At 33.0% G+C, this 21,988-nt stretch overlaps 2 protein-coding genes across 5 annotated transcripts; one reads left to right on the forward strand and one right to left on the reverse strand.

Annotated features, from left to right (window-relative positions):
• Nucleotides 1–2,159: 2,159 nt before the first annotated feature.
• Nucleotides 2,160–6,728, forward strand: LOC146938758 (uncharacterized). The gene is made up of 5 exons (XM_085752667.1): nucleotides 2,160–2,350; nucleotides 4,459–4,522; nucleotides 5,309–5,511; nucleotides 6,103–6,172; nucleotides 6,298–6,728. The coding sequence occupies exons 2-5, from the start codon at nucleotides 4,477–4,479 to the stop codon at nucleotides 6,501–6,503; spliced, it is 525 nt and encodes a 174-aa protein (XP_085608793.1). The 5' UTR covers nucleotides 2,160–2,350; nucleotides 4,459–4,476; the 3' UTR covers nucleotides 6,504–6,728.
• Nucleotides 6,729–8,208: 1,480 nt separating this feature from the next.
• On the reverse strand, nucleotides 8,209–16,117 carry LOC146938759 (WW domain-containing protein). Of its 4 annotated transcripts, XM_085752666.1 has the most exons (12): nucleotides 15,935–16,117; nucleotides 13,765–13,857; nucleotides 13,480–13,619; nucleotides 13,119–13,228; nucleotides 11,967–12,691; nucleotides 10,790–11,850; nucleotides 10,450–10,665; nucleotides 9,867–9,946; nucleotides 9,623–9,715; nucleotides 9,472–9,545; nucleotides 9,249–9,384; nucleotides 8,209–8,610 (listed from the first exon to the last, which is right to left on the reverse strand). In XM_085752666.1, the coding sequence occupies exons 5-12, from the start codon at nucleotides 12,614–12,616 to the stop codon at nucleotides 8,527–8,529; spliced, it is 2,394 nt and encodes a 797-aa protein (XP_085608792.1). In that variant the 5' UTR covers nucleotides 12,617–12,691; nucleotides 13,119–13,228; nucleotides 13,480–13,619; nucleotides 13,765–13,857; nucleotides 15,935–16,117; the 3' UTR covers nucleotides 8,209–8,526. The 4 variants fall into 4 exon arrangements, with proteins under 4 accessions (XP_085608792.1, XP_085608789.1, XP_085608790.1 ...); XM_085752663.1 differs by lacking the exon at nucleotides 13,480–13,619; XM_085752664.1 differs by having other exon boundaries at nucleotides 13,480–13,857.
• Between the last annotated feature and the right edge of the window lie 5,871 nt (nucleotides 16,118–21,988).

The following is a 21,988-nucleotide window of genomic DNA, read 5'->3' on the forward strand; positions in this document are numbered from 1 at the left end:
TCACGTGATTTTCTTTACATAAGTATAGATAAACTCAATCTATATACACAAGATTTTGATTTTGTAGATTGTACGCGAAGCGTATGCATACATAAACTCAGGTTTAAGGAGTTTATGTACATACGTGTTAATTTTTAAAAACACATGCAACTTGAGTTTACGTACATTCATAGGTTTCAAAAGAAAAAAGGAAACATAGAAAATCGCTCAAAAAATTACATATGTTTTTTATTTCTCTATTACACTCATATAATATGAATATTATCAAGATCGGATGCGAAATCAAGTGGGAGATGACTAGTTAAATGATTGTTTAGTTATTTATATAAAGAAAAATATTTTTAAAGATATTGAAAATGAGAAAATCATTCAAAATTTCCATAATATAAAAAATCGCAGAGAACAATTTTATATATGGTGCCCCGCTATTGAAAAATCCTGAATCCGTCACTGGTCAAAAGGCGGTCACAATCATGGTACCTGGTGATCGTAGTGGTGATCAATGGTGATTGGTGGATGACTAGCTGCAATAGTTATCGACTTACAGTAGTAGTCAATATAGTGGTGGACCGCAGTCGAAGTGGTGGTAAAGAGTATGAATATACGAGCAAAATGTGACATTTCCACCAAATGCAAACCCTTTTGGTTTTACTCCAAATTCAAACTTAGGATTTGTTTGTTTCAAGTTATATTTGTAGATTCCTGAGAATAAAATCATAAAAATACATATGCCTATGTTTGTTACAAGTTTACTAAATTTTATTCCCGGATATAAATTGTTCCTGGGAATAGAAAAGTTTTCCAAAGGGTGGGAATAAAGTTCCCATGAAGATGAGAATTAAATTATGTGTAATTACCTATTATAATCTCTATTTTTAAGGTTCCTTGGAATCTTATAATGTTAACCAAACATTTTTTTTCCTAAATACCTTGGAATAAATTTCCCATCTTTATATTCCAAATAATGTTATTCCTATAAATAAATTTGGTAAACTTGAAACAAACACACCCTTAGTTATTTACCCAAAAAGAAATGCAAACATGGTTTATTCTATTTTATATTTTGGTAAGAGGATATAAGGTTAATGCATACCCTTTTGTTTTTACTGTAAATTCAAACTTAGTTATGTACCCAAAAAGAAATGCAAACATGGTTTATTCTATTTTATATTTTGGTACGAGGTTATAAAGTTAATTTAGCACATGTTTGGATTGATAATGGGATTGTCAGAATCACGGTAGATCATTGTAATTTAAACAAATGTTTGTTAAAGATAAATATTAGTGTGTTAATTGTTACACTATTATTTTTTCTTTTTCTATGATTTGAATTATGGGTCTTTAACTCTTTAACTCATTTATCCTTTAGTTGAACCAAAGAAGTGGTAAAGTTATTTTACACATGTATTCAACGAATGACAAAAAAAAAATTAAATAGAAATTTTACCAACTTTATCTCATTTAAATTGCATACATTCAATTATATGACAACACATCATTGAATGGATTTATTAAATAACTTTTTATACTATATATATAAAAAAAAATACATGGTTTTTGATGATTTTTACTTCTAACTATATCCTTAAACAAATTTGCATATAAGAATCTATACTATATATAAAGGAAATACATGATTTTTTTTTTTATGGCTTTTTCTCTTCCAATTATAATCCTTAAACAAACTTGTTTATAAGAATGTTATATTATTGTTGGTGTCTTTCAAAAAGATAAAAATTTATATTATACTTACTATATTGTTGGTGTCAATAAAAATTATAAGTATACTTTTATACAATATGAAATTGTAAAATATTAATGTTTATAATCTTAATCAAAATTAAAATAATTCCAATCAAAATTTCATAAAATTACTTCCCATAATTTATATGCATTAAAGATTAAAAAATTACGGTGTCATCTTAATTTTGTTAATATATCATCAATTCAATTATGGATTAATGAGTGAGGTGGAAAGTTAAGAAGTGATGTAATGACTCAAACATTATAACATTTGTCAAAAGAAAAAATCATTTGTACTTCAAAAACAAAAAATGCTAAAAATTAAAAAGTAAATAAATGATGATTATCTACAATATATAAAATAATAAAAAAAAAATAGTAATATTAAATAGGAGATATGGTGCCAATTTGCAAGGTCTCTGAAATTTTTGGGCCAAACTGCTTCTGAAGCTATCCATCATCTTCCTCTTCCAAACCATTGTTAGGGTTTCAAATTTCTCACTCGGACCTTCCAAATTCATCCATAATTCGACCCAATTTCGCAACCATATCATAGTTTTCGGCTCATACAACTCGCCGTATCGTAATCCATCAACGATTCCGCGTGGTACGCTACATATTTTATCCATTTCTTTAATATCAGTATATAAAAATTCAATATTTATGGTTTTTTTTTTTGCATACCCTTTGTTGTTGTGTTGTTCAATTTCAATCATTGAAGTTTTATGATGGATGTTATGTATGTTGAAAGTTTGGATTTTTTGTAGTTTGTAGAAATGGGTTGGTGGGTTTGCATAAGATTTTCATATGGGAAGAGATTTATGATGTGACCAAACGAATGTGATTAGAATTAGATTTTGTAATATTTTGCTAGAGAGTTTAGAAGATTGGAGTTTAATTTTTTAATGCACTTTTGGTAGAAGAAGTTTACATTTTTATTGAAGGATTTTGTTGGGCAAATCATGATGAATCAAATTTAATAAATGATTTGGTTGTCAAACTCGCGAGCAGACTCGTGCAGAATTTGTAAGTTTCTATGTTTTCTATCTTAAAAATTAAGCCATTTTCCATAACTAAACTTGGTCATACATGTGAGTTTTTAGGTTAAGTGATCTAGTCTAGTTGATAGGAAAAATCAACTACAAACTTGCTTTAAACGCCTACGTAAAAGGTTAGGGCATGACTCAAACTTGCCAAAAACAACACCTTGCCGGCTCTATTGGTATTTCTGGCTGCTGTTGAAACCAAAACTCGGCTTTTAATTAGTCTGTGCATAATTACCTTCTAGATAAGATACTTTGCTTAGCTGAATAAGATTCTGAATTCAAATTATTATTTTTTTTTTACATTTTACCATTCACATTTCTATTATATGTTATTTCATTTTTCACCCCATTCACAAATCTTTTAGTTTTCTTTCTGGGCATCAATTTATTTATGATTTTAACGTCATTTAGTAAACATGACTATTGTGGTTTGCTTAATTATGTACGTGGAATGTTGAATATTTATTGTGTTGATGGCAATTATGATATTATCATATTCTGGTTGGAATGTTGGATACCGTCTACAGTTTTTCTTAATATAATTTTAGATTAGGTTAACTCTTATATGCTTATCAGTGTTGTCAAATAGCGGCGCTATAGTATAGAGAATCTTGATGAATCCACTATGAAAACCACAACGCTATCCGAGTTTTTCTAGTAGGACAATAGCAGCCGCTATTCCAATTTCTGCTAGCAGATGTAACGGCAATAGCGGGAAAAGAATAGAATTTTAGGGTTTTTTGAAATAATAAACCTGAAGAGTTTCGTATGCTAGCAGCAATAGCGGAAAAAAGAGAATTTAGGGTTTTTTTTTTTTTTTTATAAATAATAAAACTGAAGAGTCTGCATGTGTGCCAAACATGACCTATTTTAAAATAGAAAAACTGAAGAGTCGATGAGTATTACTCCTATATTCACCGTAATATGTAATCCTTTCAATATGTTTGATATGCTCTGCCTCTATTCTCCGTGCTTTTTTTTAATATATAATTGACTTATTTCAACCGCTATGCGGCTTCTTCTATTTAGCCGCAACATTACCTGCTATTTCACATAGTGGATTTTCGGTGTTCCACCGTTTTACGCAGTCCGCTAGTGATAACACGTACGTGTTTAGTCTAATGAAGCTCCATGGGGGAAGTATTGGAGAATGTTTTCTTTAAATGAATGAAACTGAATTGTGAAAAATATATTACAATTGAATATATTTGCAATCTAATTGTCTCCTTGTTTTGTCGACTGGATTTATTGGTAAACATTTCGGTTATGATTACTGTATAAATTGGGAATCCCCTGTGCGCAAGTAATTAGTAATCTGTGTTGGTCGGTGGAGAGCTTCTTATCACCCCTAAATTTTACTTTCAATGCAAGAAACTATATATGTTTTATTCGCGTATCCAGTCTTAACTTTTAGTTTGTTGGCTTCTAGTTTTTCTTTCTTTTTACATCTTCTTTATTGGAAGTCTGTTGTAGAAATAGGTATGACAATCATCAATCGGGTTGGGGGTCGTCTTTTTCTTAGCATTCACTGTTATACATCTTTACCCACCTTTTAGAATTTGTTATCAATTGCTTCCTAGTTCCAACATACTAGATATTTTATCTTTTATCTTTTTCGGAAATACTTTTATAGTTTTATGTTTTAACTTAAATTCATTTTTAATGCCAGTTTTCCGCCTGCACACCAATGTTGGCTACTAGTGCAGTTGTATCTTTGCCCAAATTACCACCAGGTAAATGATAATTTCTGACTTCTATTATATTTCAGTGTAAATTGAGACATAATATTTAGGCATAAGAAATATGAGTTCGGAAAAATTATATTTCCCCGTCACTTTTATTTTCCATCTGCTACGAGATACGTGCACGTAGAATTCCTTGAAAAAATCGTTATAGATAAATATGTCCGCTGTATCCTGTTTTACACATAGATATCCCTTTTATGCTTTATATAGGCATGTAATGTGCGAGCATGCCAATAAAAGTGTTCAGTTATGATGATATTACCAGAAGTACAGATTGGGCAATCTTGACTGTTGATTTACCTTCCTGCCAGTGAATTTGATGTGTGTTCTATTGATTGCTATCTTATCCAAGGATTAATGCATGTGTTTGGAATCCCGCGCTTTTAATTGACACATTCACTTGTGTGTAAAACTTTGAATATAGTATGTCACTTCAAGTTGACTGGATACTATTTGAGGTGAATGAGGTGAAGGTTTAAGCTGTTCCATTGTGCACATTTGTGTTAAATTCACGCACAATTTAAGGAAACTGCTTCCATATGCATCTTTGTGTTTTTGTGTTTTTCCTAGTTGTATGGGTTATAAAAATGGATATCTCATTTCCTTGATTCCATTCCATCCCTTCCTGCTAAAGGCAGTATTGATCCAAAATCCTTGTCCTGCTATACCATCTGACACATTTGGTTTTCTATTTGTCACAGAAGTCATTGAAAGCATTATTTGCTTATTCAGTTTTTTAACTATAGTATATTGATCATATTTTTGTGTGCACAGTGAGAAGAGGTGGCCACTGTGTGGAAGAGAATGGTGTTTCTACAGTTAAATTTCCAAGAGGACTACGGACTGTTAATACAGTTAAATTTCCAAGAGGACTACGGACTGTTAATAATTCAAGATCAGTCAGTTGTACACAGTTTCCACATGGTAGAGGAACTCGTTCTACTCAGGCAGCAACTATAATATGTGCTGCAGCTTTGGTAATGTTTTTTACTCTTATTTCAATTTATCAAATTTTTGTAGTCTAGTTTCTTCCTTTACTCTAGATTGCAATTTTTTCCAATTCTTATAGTCTATGAGTTTCTGAACTTCGAATATATTCTTCATATAGATTTTGTTTCATTCCGACCTGTGAAGAATTATGTTGTCTAACCATAAAATTTTGGAAAACAGCTTCATTACTCATTAGAGGTGGTCATTTATGTCATTTTTGGAACATTGGAATGAATAACTTGAAATTTCACATATGGTTTATGGATTCTGACCTTTGGCATACTTCCAGGCTATAAATTTCATACATTAATATGAATCAATGATTCATGTTACTTGATTTGATGTCCTTGTTTTTTGGTATCTTTTGTGAAACATCCTAAGCTTAAAAGTCCTCTTCTTATGGTCCCTTATATGCTTGGGTAGAATACTAGAAAAACATTAAACATTCAGGAGTTTTGATATTGGTTACTCTTGTACATTGTCTTGAAATATTTTATTTGAACATACACTTGTTATAATATAAAGAACACGATACATTTCTCGATTCTTCTTTTACTAAGATCCTCTGATATATGCAGAATGCAAGATGTAGTGCAGAGCAAACTCAAACTGTTTTACGAGAGTCTCCAACAATTACCCATCTTCCAGGTAATTGTTGACTGAATGATATTTTTATCTGTTAAAACATGTTTGTCTCCCTTCATTTCATGTATTACTAATGAATCCATCCAAGGATGCTCTAATGGCTTGCCATGGTTGAATTCAACTTTCAGGTAAGGAGAAGTCCCCACAAATTGATGATGGTGGAAGTGGATTTCCGCCTCGTGATGATGATGATGGCGGGGGAGGAGGTGGAGGTGGAGGCAACTGGTCTGGTGGATTTTTCTTTTTTGGATTTCTTGCTTTTCTTGGCTTCTTAAAAGACAAAGAAAGTGAAGACGAAGGTTACGGTTACAGGGATAACCGGAGAAGGCGGTGATAGGCAAGAACAAATGTATGCTTTGTTAGAAGATTTTGCTGTTGTATTCTTTAATTTCCTTATCATAGTACTGTAGAATATATTGGTCTGACAGGGTATTGTTCTATAAGATGAAGTATCACTGAACTTTCTGTTACTGTTAATCTGTTACCAACTAAACTCTCAAAATTTCTCCGTGGAAGGAAAAAGCTTATATATCGTAACGAGTACCAAATATTGTCATTATTGGTAAGATTTGGTAGTGGAATTGTGGTGATATTTGTGGTGCATCAAATTTTAAGTAGTTTTGAAGTAGTGTGCCGATCTATTTTTCAGTTTGAACATAGGAATTTAATTATGTTATCCAATGAATTCAACAATTAAAACATTGTCCCATGCTCATGAACCACATCCTTCACACATTTCTGAATTTGCAGTTCTCCTATTTAACGTTTTAGCTCCTCCATTTGACAAATCAGAGATGTACTTTTAACTTTTACAGTCACCACAAAATTATATTTATCCAATGAATTCAACTTTTAACTTTTACGTTTTAGCTCCTCCATTCGACAAATTCACCATTTTAATATAGTATTTGACCGTAGACATGTTATAGGATTGTGTTTCACCACTTTGATACTCATGTCTTTTTATACATCTCATTTATTTCTTGTCCTGAGTATTCCATGACAATTTTGTATGCTGATTTTGTTGAATACTCTCCACACCTAAACACCTTCCACTTTTCCAACTGGCCAATGTCTTGCACATATCCTAACAGCGCCAAGAATTATAGCATATGTATGCTCTCATCCACTTCTTTTTACCAAATTACATCCCCAACACTTGCATTCTATCTTGTTACATTTATAAAACAGCTCCCTTGAATTGCAGTCAAATAGTCCTTGTGTTCCTGCAACATCTTCTCCAAACTTTTATCAGCTCCATAACAATGTCATTTGACAATTCATAATTCTTTCACCTCTCTTATTCCTCTCTCTCTCTCTCTCTCTCTCTCTCTCTCTCTCTCTCTCTCTCTCTCTCTCTCTCTCTCTCTCTCTCTCTCTCTCTCTCTCTCTCTCTCTCTCTCTCTCTCTCTCTCTCTTAAACTCACTCTCTTTATTAAAAAAATAAAAATATAATCAAGAAAGAGAGATTAAGACAGAAATAGAGTTAGGAGAGGAAAAGAGAAAAAAGTGTAAGAGAGGATCCAATTTGCTTTTTCAGTCATGGTTGTGTCCATGTATGTTTCATTCTTCCGCAAAAAAAAAAAAAAAAAAATTAGAGTCTTTATTGTTAAATGTCTAATTTTTTTAGAACTTCAAAATTTTAACATTTATTTTTGGTAAGACACCGGTAAAAATGACTAATCTATTCGATTTAAATTGCCACATCGTTGAACTTAGATAAAATAACTAATTTATTTAGTTCAACTGGTCACGTTGATCTTAGATAAGGCTCCGTTTGTTACTGGGTATATAAAAAAAAAAAAACATAAGTTTGATATTCAATAATCTTGGAATTTGATTTTTACTGTACTCCGTATATTATTTCCGAGCAACAAAATCTATTCTAGACATATCATATGCTGATTACAGGCATAATGAGCATGTATTTGATTCTACGTCTTCATGTTTTTATTCATTGTTTTGCAAGCGTGCCACAAGTGCCAAACCTTCAACACTTGCTAGTTGATTTCTAGGGAACTAAATACAGTTTTATTCACTTAGCATTAAAAATGACTTCATATTACCTTCATTTCTTTTGGTTTGCAGCAAAGAACTGCTCCAGAATAACAATGTTCATCCCGGTGCTTCTAAAAAAATGCACAGTAACTAACGAAAAATGCAAGAACAAATAATGCACTGTGGATATCTAATAAACCCTAACTATTTGAAACCAGATAGTATACTCCGAGTAAGAGAAGCAAATATTCTAAGCAGTAAAACCCATGTTATCCATTCCAAACATATATATTGCCTATCTCATTGGTCGGGTGCATGTCTTCTACGATGTGATAGTGTTATATATTTCAGTGCTCATCTCATCTCGTTGGCCGGGTCCATGTCGTCTCTGATGTGACAACATTACCATAATAAACCTTCTTTGAGGCTTCATCCCAATAAGCCTGAAAAGCAAGTAAAAATTGATAAGAAAAACATTCATCATCCAATATCATTATCCCCTAATGTCACAGATCACAACACGTAAAATTGAACATTAATACTCTTGAATTGCACCTAGCCACATATCTACCTTCTTGCATAAAATACAGTAACAACATCAAAAGAGAGTTTCAAGACTGGGTGGTGACAGCTATGTAGATAACAGGATGCACATATCTTAATAGTGTGTATTGGTAAAAAATTCCCACAAGGGGTATATTTATCTTTCTATCATAAAAATAGTAAAGTAGCACTCTTCCAATTCATCCGCCGGCTTGTATCCTATAACTAACCTCTATTTGTTTGATTTTACTAATATTAATTAATAAAAGGAACTCTTAATGTGCAAATGCAAAATTGTAAAATGATGGCCAGAGGAACACTCAATAAAAAAGGAGGTAAAACCAAGTTACCTCCGTTAAAACAGAAAACATAAATGAATGTGTGCGCGTGTGTGTTCATAAATCCTTTAACCCGACTTCCTCACCTTCAAAAAGCTTGCTAAAAAGTGACGACGGAACTTGAAATACTTCACAATCTAATAAAGTACAGGAGATTCCCTATTCAAATAAAGCAATACAAAAGGACCAATGAAACACACCTGCCAATTAGTTGGGAGACCCTTGGCAAGTTCAACAATATCTGGCTTCTGTTGGTTACTACTCTCACTTGCAACTTCGGCTTTGCTAACAGTTTCCTTTGCTGCTTTTGCCCTCTTGCGCCTGACCTTCTCCCGCCTGCATAAAACAAGAAATATATCATTGTTTGTCTTTAAGTTTAGTGTATCAGTGGGTGTTAAGTTAACAGTCTCTGGAGTCTCATACCAATCACCACCCAAAGGTTGAAAATTAGCATTGTCTTTGGCCTCTCCACTTGCAATTTGCTTCGCACGCCACTCCTACAATGGAATAAACGTCAGAAACAAAACTTTGGGTGTTCGCAAAATTTTACAACGGGGTAAGTCCTCATGCAAACCTCTATTTCCCTTTGGCGCTTTCTTTCTAAGGCATCATACTCGCTCTCAGGTTCTTCCTCTTCTTCAAGCAATTCCTCTTTAGCTGCCTTCCACTAGTAATAATAAACAAAAAATAATGTTCAGAAGTCAAACATTAGAAACTAAAAGAATTTTACACCAAACAAGAGCACAATCCAGGATATGAAATTTTTAAAAAAAAAACTATAAAATCTGAAGAAAAATCACTGTAAAAAGGAAGCCTACCTTGTCCACCAGACTTGAAACCTTCTTATTAGACTTCAATGAGGATCCAACTGCAACTGCCCGTTTTCTACTACGGACAACTGAGGAAAAAGGTGATGGAAGTAAGTACCCGTGCATTGTAGCATAGTTTATATAGATTTATGATGTGAAGCGAATTTAAAATTTATGGAAGAAGAAATAAATACAAGCAGATAAAAAGCATGCAGATGCTCAAGATATAACAAAGTCTAACTACAATTCACAGATACCGCAAGAAATTCGTTATCGTATGGAGTAGACTGATTCAATAATTACATACACGAATTGACAAGTAAAACCACTAATGTTGCTGGACTCATTCATCCATCACAACAATCTAGGATTAATTTTAACTTACCTTCATTATCAGTATTATTATTTATTCTTTTTTTTTTGGTGGTGGCCGAGGTTCGAACTCCGGACCTTGCATATTTTATGCATTGTCCATACCAACTGAGCTAAGCTCACAAGGACTATGTTATAAACCCCTAGATATCCAATACGACTGATAGATCGCGCTTCCAATAATCTAGCCACTAATATCAAACCAGCCCAAAATATTTACCTTTAGCTTGTGCTTTAGCAGCTAATGATGAGGTGGTCTTGTCTGCATTAACTTCAGTGGTAGCTGGTGCCAATGAAACACTTGCATCAACTGAAACAGTTGCAGGATCGTGGATGGCAGCTGAGATGGACGGAATATCACTAGAGACCCTATCAGCCCCACTAACACCACCAGAATCACTAATATTGATATCCGGTGTGGGTTTCAAACCAGCTCCTGTAAAATACAACAAGACAATGATTACAAATGCAACACGACACGATATCTATGACAATATTCAAAGTAATAAAGAAATGAAACATCATTAACTACTAATATTCTGTTATCAATACTAACGTACCATCTTGAGCCTCATAATAAGTAACGGGATCAGTCGGATTGATCATAACTTGAGGACTTTCACTATATATGTTAGGAACTGCACTATAGTAAAGCTGTGCAGGTTGCATAGCAATTTGTCCATATATGTTGCTAGTTGGGACTTCAGCAGCTGTTTGACCATAATACTCGGAGCTAGCGCCAAGATAAGATGGATTATATTGAGCATAAGAAAGTGATTGGCCTGTTTCTGTGTAAGATGGGATAACATGATAGCAAGTTGCAAGTGGATCACCGGGTGGAAGAGGGGGCATTTGATCATCGTCAGGCGGTGGTGGTGGAGGCATATGCTCATTATCTGGGGGTGGTGGAGGGATCCATTCATCATCAGGAGGAGGCGGCGCAACAAATGCATCCTCAGGCAACAAAGAATGGTATTCAATTTGTGGATTTGACTGAAATGGTTGGTCTGTTTGCACATAATCATTTGCAACTGATGCATCCAAGACAGTATTTTCTGAGGAATTCATATCTTCAACTTCCATGTCAACATCCATATCAACATCTTCCCCAATGTTACACACATTTTCATGGGTTGATTCCTCCGGATTTATGGTGGCTTCAATTTGTGTGCTGACTTCAAGACCTGTTTCCGCATGACTGCCAGTAGAAATAGACAATGGAATGTGCTGAGCATCAGAGGAAAATTTATCGCTCACATCCTTTAAAGCTTCAACTGAAGCGTCAGTCTGACATCCATTAGAAACTTCAGAAGTAAGAAAGCTCCCTTTGTTTTCATTGTGGTCTGCTTCAGACTCCTGGCCAACACCATTCGGTTGCTCCCCAAATTCTTCAGCGACAGGTACATGTTTATCCTCTACTTCATCATGTTCTGATTTGTCAGTTTGCAACAATTCAACATTGATTAAACATTCAAGTACTTTAATCTTCCTGTCAGAGTGTACCCAGAACGGAAGCAAAGATGATCCATAGGATGAAAGCGACCTAAAATCAGAAAGTCTAATCTCAAGCTCTAGCATATACTTTGACAAGGAATCCTGACCTTGCAGATTTCCCTTTGACCTGTAGATTATTCCACTAAATATTTAAATATGGAGAATCAAGTTCTTCAACAAATAAAATAGTTCAACAAAATACCACAAACAAATAATGCAGAACAACTGAAGCTACATACTTACTTTTTCAGTGATTTCAGCATCTCTAACAAACTCTCAGTCTGTTGGACAAGACGCGAAGGAAAGTCAATTTCTACTTGCTGTTCTTCAACGCCTATTGAATGATCTCCACCATAAGATAAACTCATGAGACCATCATTTCTTATCAAATCATCTCCATGGATATTAGAACCCTTATTTTCATTTGTACATTCCTCGCTACATCCATTCGTTTGGAACACATGATCATGCAAATCTTTATGAGAAATCGCCGAGGTTTCCACAGTTTCATCAACTGTGAAAGCAGCAGACGTACCCAGCATTGCAGCTGAGAGCATGTTGGAGTTATCCACACCAACTGTAACATTATCGGTTTTGTCATTGACAGAAGCAGGAGGTAAAGGATCATTAGTCAAATGATCAGCTTGAGCCAAAACCTGAGGCACTTCCCACGAAGTCTCCCCAGTTTGAACATTCCAGTAGTAATAATGTTGGCTTTCTTCATGCAACACCATCTTCCATCCTGAACTGGTATCATTTCCAACCCGTTCATCGAAATTTTCCGAAGCATCCGTTTGATCTTTGGAAACCATTTCATTTTGCAAATTACCAAGAGCAACGTCACTTTCAGTTTTTTCACTATATTCAACATCCATCGAGGTTAAATTTTGCATTGTATCCTGATGTCCATTATTCTGAGCAACAGAATCTACAGGGACACTGAATCCTTCATCAAGTGCACCGTTAGCCTGACAAAAATAAAACACCCGGTATAAATAGTACATAAAGATTAATCATTTTTAGATTAAGTACTGTACTCACCTATTACACAAACAATATTAAGCCTAATTATCACGAAGGGCGCAGGAATATAATCTAGATATTAAATATCAAATAATGCACTTAATGTAAAAATGATTGTGCAACTATACTTTTAGCTGGTGGTAGAAAATATGAATATCATGAAATTACAGTAGGGAAAAGCAATTGTAATGTAGATACGTTCCAACAAATTAAGTATCTGTCATTTGTCTGACTTAATGACAGAAATTATCAAAATCATGAACATCACAACAAAGCCCAATACAAACACAGACACGAGAATATGATACATATCTGGTATGAAAACATCAAGCTTTTGGCTTAGAAAAGATATGTAGATAGTACAATTAATACCTCTTCATGGCTATGCACCTTTGTATCATTAGGCCCTTTGCTCGATCCCTCGTCGGCTTCATCATCACTATATTGCCCAAGTAACAAAAGGGGATTTTGTGATTGTTGACCTGAAGACAAAAGCTGTTATGTCAGTATTCAAAAATGCTAGATATTAACCATATAGAGGAAAGAATATTTTAAAATAAATCCGCAACGATAATGTTATACAAGCGATCGCTACAAATAGCAAAAGAGACAAAAAAAAAAAATGAGTTGCAAATAGATTCAAAAGCTCTGTAGCTTGTATCATCTGAATCACCTGTTACAGATAGAAAATGTCAGCAAGCCACAAAGCAAATAAAGACAGAAACATACGAACCAATAAAACTTTCTACCGCCTGAACCTCGGAAATCCCTTGAAGCTGCCAAAAAGGAGGGAAAACGATTGGGAGTCATTCATATTTCAATGTGGCAGGGTCGACCTCATCTGAAATGAATGTTCCCAAGACCTCAGCAGCCCTACAGTCAGAGAACAGTTTCTTGGGGCAAACAACAGAACAAAATATGTCTCGTATATATAGTTCATCCATATTTCCACCAATTTAATGTTGAGCACTCATGTCCTCTAAATATAGTCCTTTTGAGGAAAACTGACAGAACCCACCTGAAGAAGAGGGTGAATTGGGTAACCCATCATGCTGTTGTGAATTGGTATCTCCTCCGGCATCACCGTGTATAGTGGAGCCACCCAACTCTCCTGGAAATGTATAAAATTGAGATTGTGATGAGAAAACAACCTATATAACAGATTTATGGATCTATGATCTAATACTATTCCATAAATCACATATATAATCCAAAGTATTGCATAAATTATTTCTCTGACAAGCATGTGATACAAAGACATAAACTACCCCAGTGGAATGCAGACACGTGACCCGACTCTCCTCAGATGTAAAAGCTCAAACTTTTTTTGTCGACAACTAGAAAGTAGAAAGTACAAACATGATACGGACAGTGATCTTGTATACCATGAATGGACAGAGGGATAGACAAATATTTAAACTATGAAACACCATAATACTATATATAAATTAATACGTTAAAAACACATCCACACATACTTTAAAAGTTGGCACGAGTAATTGTAGACATAATATCATCTACGTAATATGTGATCTACTCATCTGCATTTGTACAGATCATGGTAGTCAAATCAGGGCATGTATTGTGTATCTTTCGACCAATTTTTTTAATCATGTATCGTAAGATACATGAACAAAAAAATATGGCTTAAAATATGATATATAAACTTCAAGATCATCAAAACTCAAGTCATACGCAAAACGAAATAACATAAAGCATCCTTAATTCAATCAAAATCAAACATAATTCCAAATTCTAAAATACTTCAAAACTCAAGTCATAGCCTAAAAAACAAATGTTTTCAATCGGAAATAAAGACATAAGCCATAACTCATAAATCCTAACTACTTTCTAGTTCATCCTCAACTTCATGTATCTCATTCTCTACCACTTCATCTCCATCTCCAACTATCTCTTCAATTTCACTCTCATGAGTCTCACCCTCTATTAAGATAGATTTTTCCTTCTTATTTGCCTTATTCAAGTTTCTTGGTGTGGGAAGTTGTAAAGTACAAGAACATGTGTGGCTTTTCGGAATAGTTCCAATTTAATTGGAAGGTTACAAAACAAAACCCCGGAATACAAAGTGGTTCACCCAGGAATATCTGATGTGTCACACAAACCCATCCAAGTCCCAGTACCGACCCATGTAAAAAACAGAAAAAATGGATTTTTCTGGAGGGTCGCGCAACCCAACCCAGGCTCTGCAAGTGAAACGCAAATTTCACAGGTATCATACGATCCTAGATTGAATCGGGATACGTCGGTGATATATGGGATACACCGGCGATACATGACCATTTGGGATACAGACCCTGATACATATCGGCCATTGCTGTTTTCATATCGTATCGGGATACATATTGTCGGATACTTACTACACTAGTACAGATAACTAAATATAAATATTAGAAAACTAAAGAAGATAATTGTGAATTAGAAGTCTTAGTGAATGTCCAACACAACTAGGAAGCTAATGTTTGCAAGTGTTTCCTAGGTCCAGGACAAAAGCAATTAAAAGAAGATAAAAAGTAACTTCATACACCTTCGCTTTATACAACAGAAATATAAACACACAACAAAACAGAAAACATGCAATTAAACTGAAAATCATGGAAAGCATACATAAAAAAAATAAAAAAAAATAAAAAGTTTTGATAGAAGCAATTCTTTACATTAAGGGCTGGTTTGGATTGGCTTATCTACTGGCATAAGTTTTGTAAGTTTTGGAGAACTTATGAAAACAGCTTATGACATTGGTCATACCCTGTTTTCAGCTTATTTTCACATGTTCTCCAAAATAGCGTGCTTATGTGAAAAACAACTTAAATTTATTTTATCTTTTGCTAAACGAAATGCTTATCATGATAAGTGTTTGTATTCTAAGCTGTTTATCCAAACAGAGCCTGACAAGTAACAATTTTACCTACTAGTCACATGAAGTGCAACTCAACCATTCATCCATGTATTTGTTTTTCGCTTTTTTGGGGGTAAAATATCATTTTTTTTTTTTTAATTGATAAAGCGTAAAATACCATAATTAATTGTGAACATAACTAAAAAAAAAATGAAAACTTTAAAAACAAGTTGATTTCCCAGATATGAACGAAATTAGGGTTTCTGAATTCAAATCAATCCATAAAATGAAACAATTACGAAAAAAAACATATAGAGGGAGCAATATTCACCGGAGGGTTCCGCGAAAAGATCGAGTTTGACTCTGCGACCAGCGTTGGAATGAGCTGCACGACGACGCTCTTTTCGGTTCCCCATTCGACTCCGTGTACGAATTTCAGCACGATTGAAGAAGCCTGCGAATTCTGTGGACGAAACTACGAAGGAAAGGAAATTCGATTTTTAGGGTTTGCAATGTTTGATTTTTGAATCTCTGAAACGAAAATTGAAAACAATTAGGGTCGGGTCGAGTCGGTTACGGGTCTTTTGAAGCTACGTGTCGGACTCTATCTTGAACATGTTCAAAAAGCATAGAGCCACGTGGATAGATTAAAAAATATATTTAGTTTGTGGTAGGAGTCAATTTCATTTATTTTTGGAGGGAAGAGTCGATTCAGCCTTCTATCTATATATATATATCTTTGAATTTGAAACTTGAGTTATTCTTATGCAAGAGTTGTGATGATGTGGCATGTCTATTTGAGCTCCAATTACTCATTTCCTATTGATTGAAACCTTGCCACCTTTCTTAGCTACTTAACTATTACTCTACTAATTCATTTTTAATTATCCACTTAATGTTTGCCCATTCATGTTCAACCTTCCATTAGCTTAGAATTCAATACAACATAAGGTCATTTTTGTTAAAACTAATCGGTTATAGTCAATTGAATTGATACATATTCATAACCATAGGTTAGGCTATTAAAATGACTAATTCACCACCATAGCTTACCCCATAGTGTCAGCATACATGCATGCAAACATTTTTCATATTTTCTCTTCATTTTCAATTAGTAGAAAATAAAGTTATATACCAAACATTGCAAAAATGTAAAGATATTTGACAAAGTTTTAGTCTCAAATAAAAATTCAACCATGAAGGAAGTTTCCGTAAAAAAAAATATGGAGGAAGTTCATTGACATGCAATTGGTAAGTTAGAAATAACGAAAATTATTTATATTTATGGTACAGTTTTTTTTTCACATTGGTAACCTTTTAGTTCCTCTCAAAAAATTGGTATGAAGGAAGTTCCTCTATAAAAAAAACATGATGGAAGTTCAATGGCAATTAGTAAGTCACAAGTAATGTAAATTATCAATGATACAGTTTTTTTTGTCTTTCACTTGAATGCTTTTTTGAGGGGATGAAAAATGGAAAGTTCACTCATTATTTTTATCAAGACCTTTTATTTGCAACCTTTTAGTTCACATATTTACTGCACTAATTGAAAACCAAATGTTATCATTCTTAATATATTGTTTTATTTTTTTTCACCTATGTAGCCTACCTTCTTTAGTTGTTGCAGTATCTTTGTAGAAATCCAGAGATAAGCGACCATGAAGACCTTCGTATGGTTAGCTCTATGTTACAGGTAAGACAACATTTTTAGATATTTTTAATATCTAAAAAGATTTCTACCACTCTTATTCTATCCAAGTGCTCCAATGTATACACCTTCATATAGTTGAAGAGATATACAAACCATCTTTATAAAGTTTAACAAAAATTGTAGTTTTGGATTTCACTACATATTGTGTCTCAAGCAAAGATAAAATCACATGTTGGATTTTTGTTCAATGTTTTGTTTGCGGTGTTTGTCACATATTGTTCCAATAGACTTTTTTCATGCTATTACTAGAAGAACAAAAAAGTATGTAATTTTTGGAGTTTTTTATTTGAGTCTTTTCTTTTTTGTTGCCCATATGTACATCAATTGATTTTCCTTCTTAAAGCTTTCAGGTTGAATCAGAAGACAAAAAGGTGGAATTTTGTATTCCCTATCAAAGTTCATCACTTTTCCTGCAAGTTTTTGCCAAAAGAAAAAACTCTTTATTCATCCTTCTCAAATACAAGTACCAATCTAAATCACATTGTAGCTAATTTGCAAGATAATAGATTCAGTTTTTTTTTATCACATTATAATTTTCACAAAAAAATGGTGTTTGAATCCCGTTTAATTTATGTTATATAGCCAACCGATGTTTGCCAATTCCATTTTTCCCATACATATGTATTGTTTCTTTTGTTTGGATTCGAGGGATGGATTTAAGCAATTCAATAGCCAAAATAATACCTTCTACATGGGTCTAATGTCATCAGTTTCACTACAATTTTTGTTTCATTTTACTATTAGATAATTTCATTATTCTTCTATTCCTATTTAGAACCTTTTTAGAATGGAATGATAGGATAAATGTGCCTATGATAAAATATGATATATCTTCTTTTTATATAAAAAAAATTAAATTATAAAGCATATAAAATGTTTTGAGAACCACAAAAAAAAATTATTAGTTGTCATTAATTTTTATTTAACAAATATATAGTATGTATCAATACGAGTTCTCATACTTATGAAATATCCTTTTTTTAAAAAAAAAGTATAAATTGATATGATCATACTTATGAAAAATATATTGTTCACTTTCTTTGGGTAAGGAAGATTTGGAGGAGAATGGAGGAGGTAAATTTGTTTATCCCTAAAAATAACCCTCATCTATTGGATGACTAGGATATATCTCTTTTTAAGTTCCTCTTTGTTATTTTCTATATGATTAGTGTTTGTTATCTTAATTTTTTTTTATCATTTCTCTGTTCTTACAAGAACTAATTTCAAGTAACATTGAAGAATTTATTATGAAGAACATTTGAAAACTTATGATGAAGATTATGTCAAATAGCATATATTTGCATAAAAAATATAAATTTAGTTTATATATACGAATTTAGTGGTAATTTAGTGGTAATAGTTATCTTCTATATTTATTTTATTTTTGTCAAAACAAAAATCTATATTTATTTTCAATAAAAAAAGTTACATTTTCATCATCTTTTATCTATTTATTCTGTTTATATACATTTAAAAATTATAGTATACTAAAATGTTAAAGCTCATGTAATAATAATTTTTTAACAAGAGGTTGCAACTTACATATTTTAATATCATGTAGAATACCTTTAGTATTTTTGTTAGTATATTTTTCCAACTTTCTTTCTTATTTCCTTTATTCATTATTGTGGATAGGGTAGTTCATCATGTGAATGGGGATAAAAGGATAAAAGAGGATTACATTTTTCACTTTTATTTCATTCTTTTTTTTTTGAACAAACAAAAATGATATATATATATATATATATATATATATATATATATATATATATATATATATATATAAACAACTGTAGTTTACCCAGCACAAGGCGTGCAAAGGGGAAACCACCCAAGAGTATTTACAAGATCAAAACGGTGACCACAACCCGGCACCACCGAAACAACAAAACAGACTAAATATTACAAGTGGACGCCCATACAAAGGAGCGGTTGCTTCCACCAGTCATTATAGCTATAATTGAAAATTGCCTGTTTTGACTCTAACCATAAAAAAGATGTCAATTTAACCTTTTCTATAAGGTTGAAAGGTGTCGATACCGTGTTATTAAACACACGATCATTCCTTATCTTCCAAAGAATCCAAACCGTGTAAACCAAATAATCCTGAAAAAACACACGATCATTCCTTATCTTCCAAAGAATCCAAACCGTGGTAAACCAAATAATCCTGAAAAAACAGATGTGTAGATCTACGCAATCCAGGCATTTCAATAAACTGAGTGAAATGTTGATGAAGATCACGCGGTGAACCCGTAGAAATACCTAGCCAAAGCCAAACCTGATACCAAAGGGATCCAAAGACTTCACATTCCAAAAATAAATGTGTTGCTGTTTCGTAACTCCCACAACCCTAAGGTCCGTACACAATTTCTACATCAATTCAACAAATTTTCATCATCTAATCATCAAATCTCTCTCAAAACCCTAATTCTCAAATTCTTATAAACTCAACCTACAACATGTTAAATCTAATTATCAGAATTAAAAACTTAATATTACTGAAAGTTAGTCTCACCCTTACATTAGAATTATCGATTGACAACCCTTCTCTCTTCTCTTTGTCTTCTCTTCTCTTCTCTTCTCTTCTCTTCTCTTCTCTTCTCTCTAAACCTTGTTTTCTCCAAAAACTGATCGTACGTTTTATGTCTTTCTAAACCTAACTTCTCTTATTTATAACCCCTCATCTAATTTCTCTTACACCTCAAAATTACTCTTTTCCTCATAATCTTATTTATTTCTAAATTAAATATATATCTCTCCCACTTAATAATATTAATACACCAAATAACAAATATACCTCTTCACTGAATAACAAATATATTTCTACACCAGATAACATATATATTTCCACACAAAATAACAAATATATTTCTACACCAGATAACATATATATTTCTACACAAAATAACAAATATATTTCTACACCAAATAACATATATATTTCTACACAAAATAACAAATATATATTTACATCAAATAACAAATATATTTCTACACAAAATAACAAATATATCTCTACATCAAATAACAAATATATTTCTACACAAAATAACCCCACAACTTAATATTTATTTTATTTTCGAATCTTATTTTATTAAACAATAAAATAAGTCACAATGTCTCATAAATTTCTCTAAAATCATATAAATCACATAAATCTTATAAATCACACTAATCATATTAATATATTCTAAAACTCATTAAAATAATTAAATAATCGAAATGGGCGTTACATGTGCCACCCATCCAGTTTCAGATTTATCGGGTTTCGGGCGGGTGATACTTTTTTGCTTAGCCCTATTATTTTTTATGGTTGTTGGATGATTTTTGACCATTATTTAGTAGTCTGTCATTAGTCATCGAGATTCACCTTTGCCATAAGTAAAAGTCAAACTTATAGTCGTTTGGATTTGATTTCCTGGTCTTGATATGGTTTGCATGATAAAAGCTTATGTCTTTACCTGGCCTCTGCTATTGGCCGTCCCATAAAAGTGAATAACGATACTTTCAAGATAGAGTGTGGAATATTACTCACGTATGAGTGGAAGTTGACCTTAATTACTCTCGCAGTTGTTGAATTTTGGCTCAATGGTCATTGATAAAAAGGTGTAATACGAAGTTCTTCATATGATTTGATCAAGGTGTCGATGTTATGGCTATCTTCACCGTTACTGCACTAAGAAGGAAAAACAAAACGACGACGTCACTAAACCTTAATGGAAGCCACATCTAAAGACATAACTCTATTTCCAAGCCAGACTCTTCCAACCATGCTGACGATCACATGCAAACGTTCAACAAGGGATTTAGAGTTCGATACATATATCTAATAGTGGTTTGAGTTTGTTTCACATTCTTTTTGTTGATGATGTTAAATTTTTCTCTTTTGTAAGGCCACTTTGGATCAAACTAAATTGGCGATGGACATCTTAAATGAGTTTTGTATTGCTTATGGTATGAAAATGAATGTTCAAAAGTCTAAAGATATGTGTTATAAGAGAATGCACGAGACAATTAAATGAAGTATCAAATAAATCTCTATTATTTGCTTCGTGGCCAATTTAGGGTACTGCCTGAATTTTCCTCTGGCACAAGGTCGAGCTACTAAAGACATGCATGATTATATTTTAGAGGCAATACAAAGAAGGCTCCCAACTTGAAAGGTTGTTTTCCTTAACAAAACGGGGGCGGGTTTGCCTAACTAAATTAGTTAATATGACAATGCATATTTATACTATGCAGTTACATTGTTTATCTACAAGTATTTGCGATAAAATTTATAGTCACTAAGATCTTCATTTCAGGTGGCACAGATGGTAATAGGATGTGAAATAGAGTCAAGGGATCTAATGTTACTTCACTTAAGAAGTTTGAAGGCAACATTTCTCGAATCTAGAGAAATATTTTAAAGGAATTGAAAGCTTTAAGAAAAGGCTTTCAATGTCGTATCAATGACAAATCCTCCTCATCATGGTATGATAACTTGACGAGGTTAGGAGCACTTTGTCAATTGGTTGACTCTGTCAACATTTCAGACACTCAATAAAAGCTTATGAATGTTTAGTTATGCTTGACGAGGTTAGGGTTTACTTCGTCACAACGAAGTAGACTAGATATATGTCTTATCTTTTAACGAGGAAGGAGATGGATGCACAATGTTGATCATCAACA

Source organism: Medicago sativa, chromosome 3 (genome assembly GCF_051527215.1).
Source record: "Medicago sativa cultivar Bolivia chromosome 3, Bolivia_mono, whole genome shotgun sequence".
NCBI classification, from domain to species: Eukaryota; Viridiplantae; Streptophyta; class Magnoliopsida; order Fabales; family Fabaceae; genus Medicago; species Medicago sativa.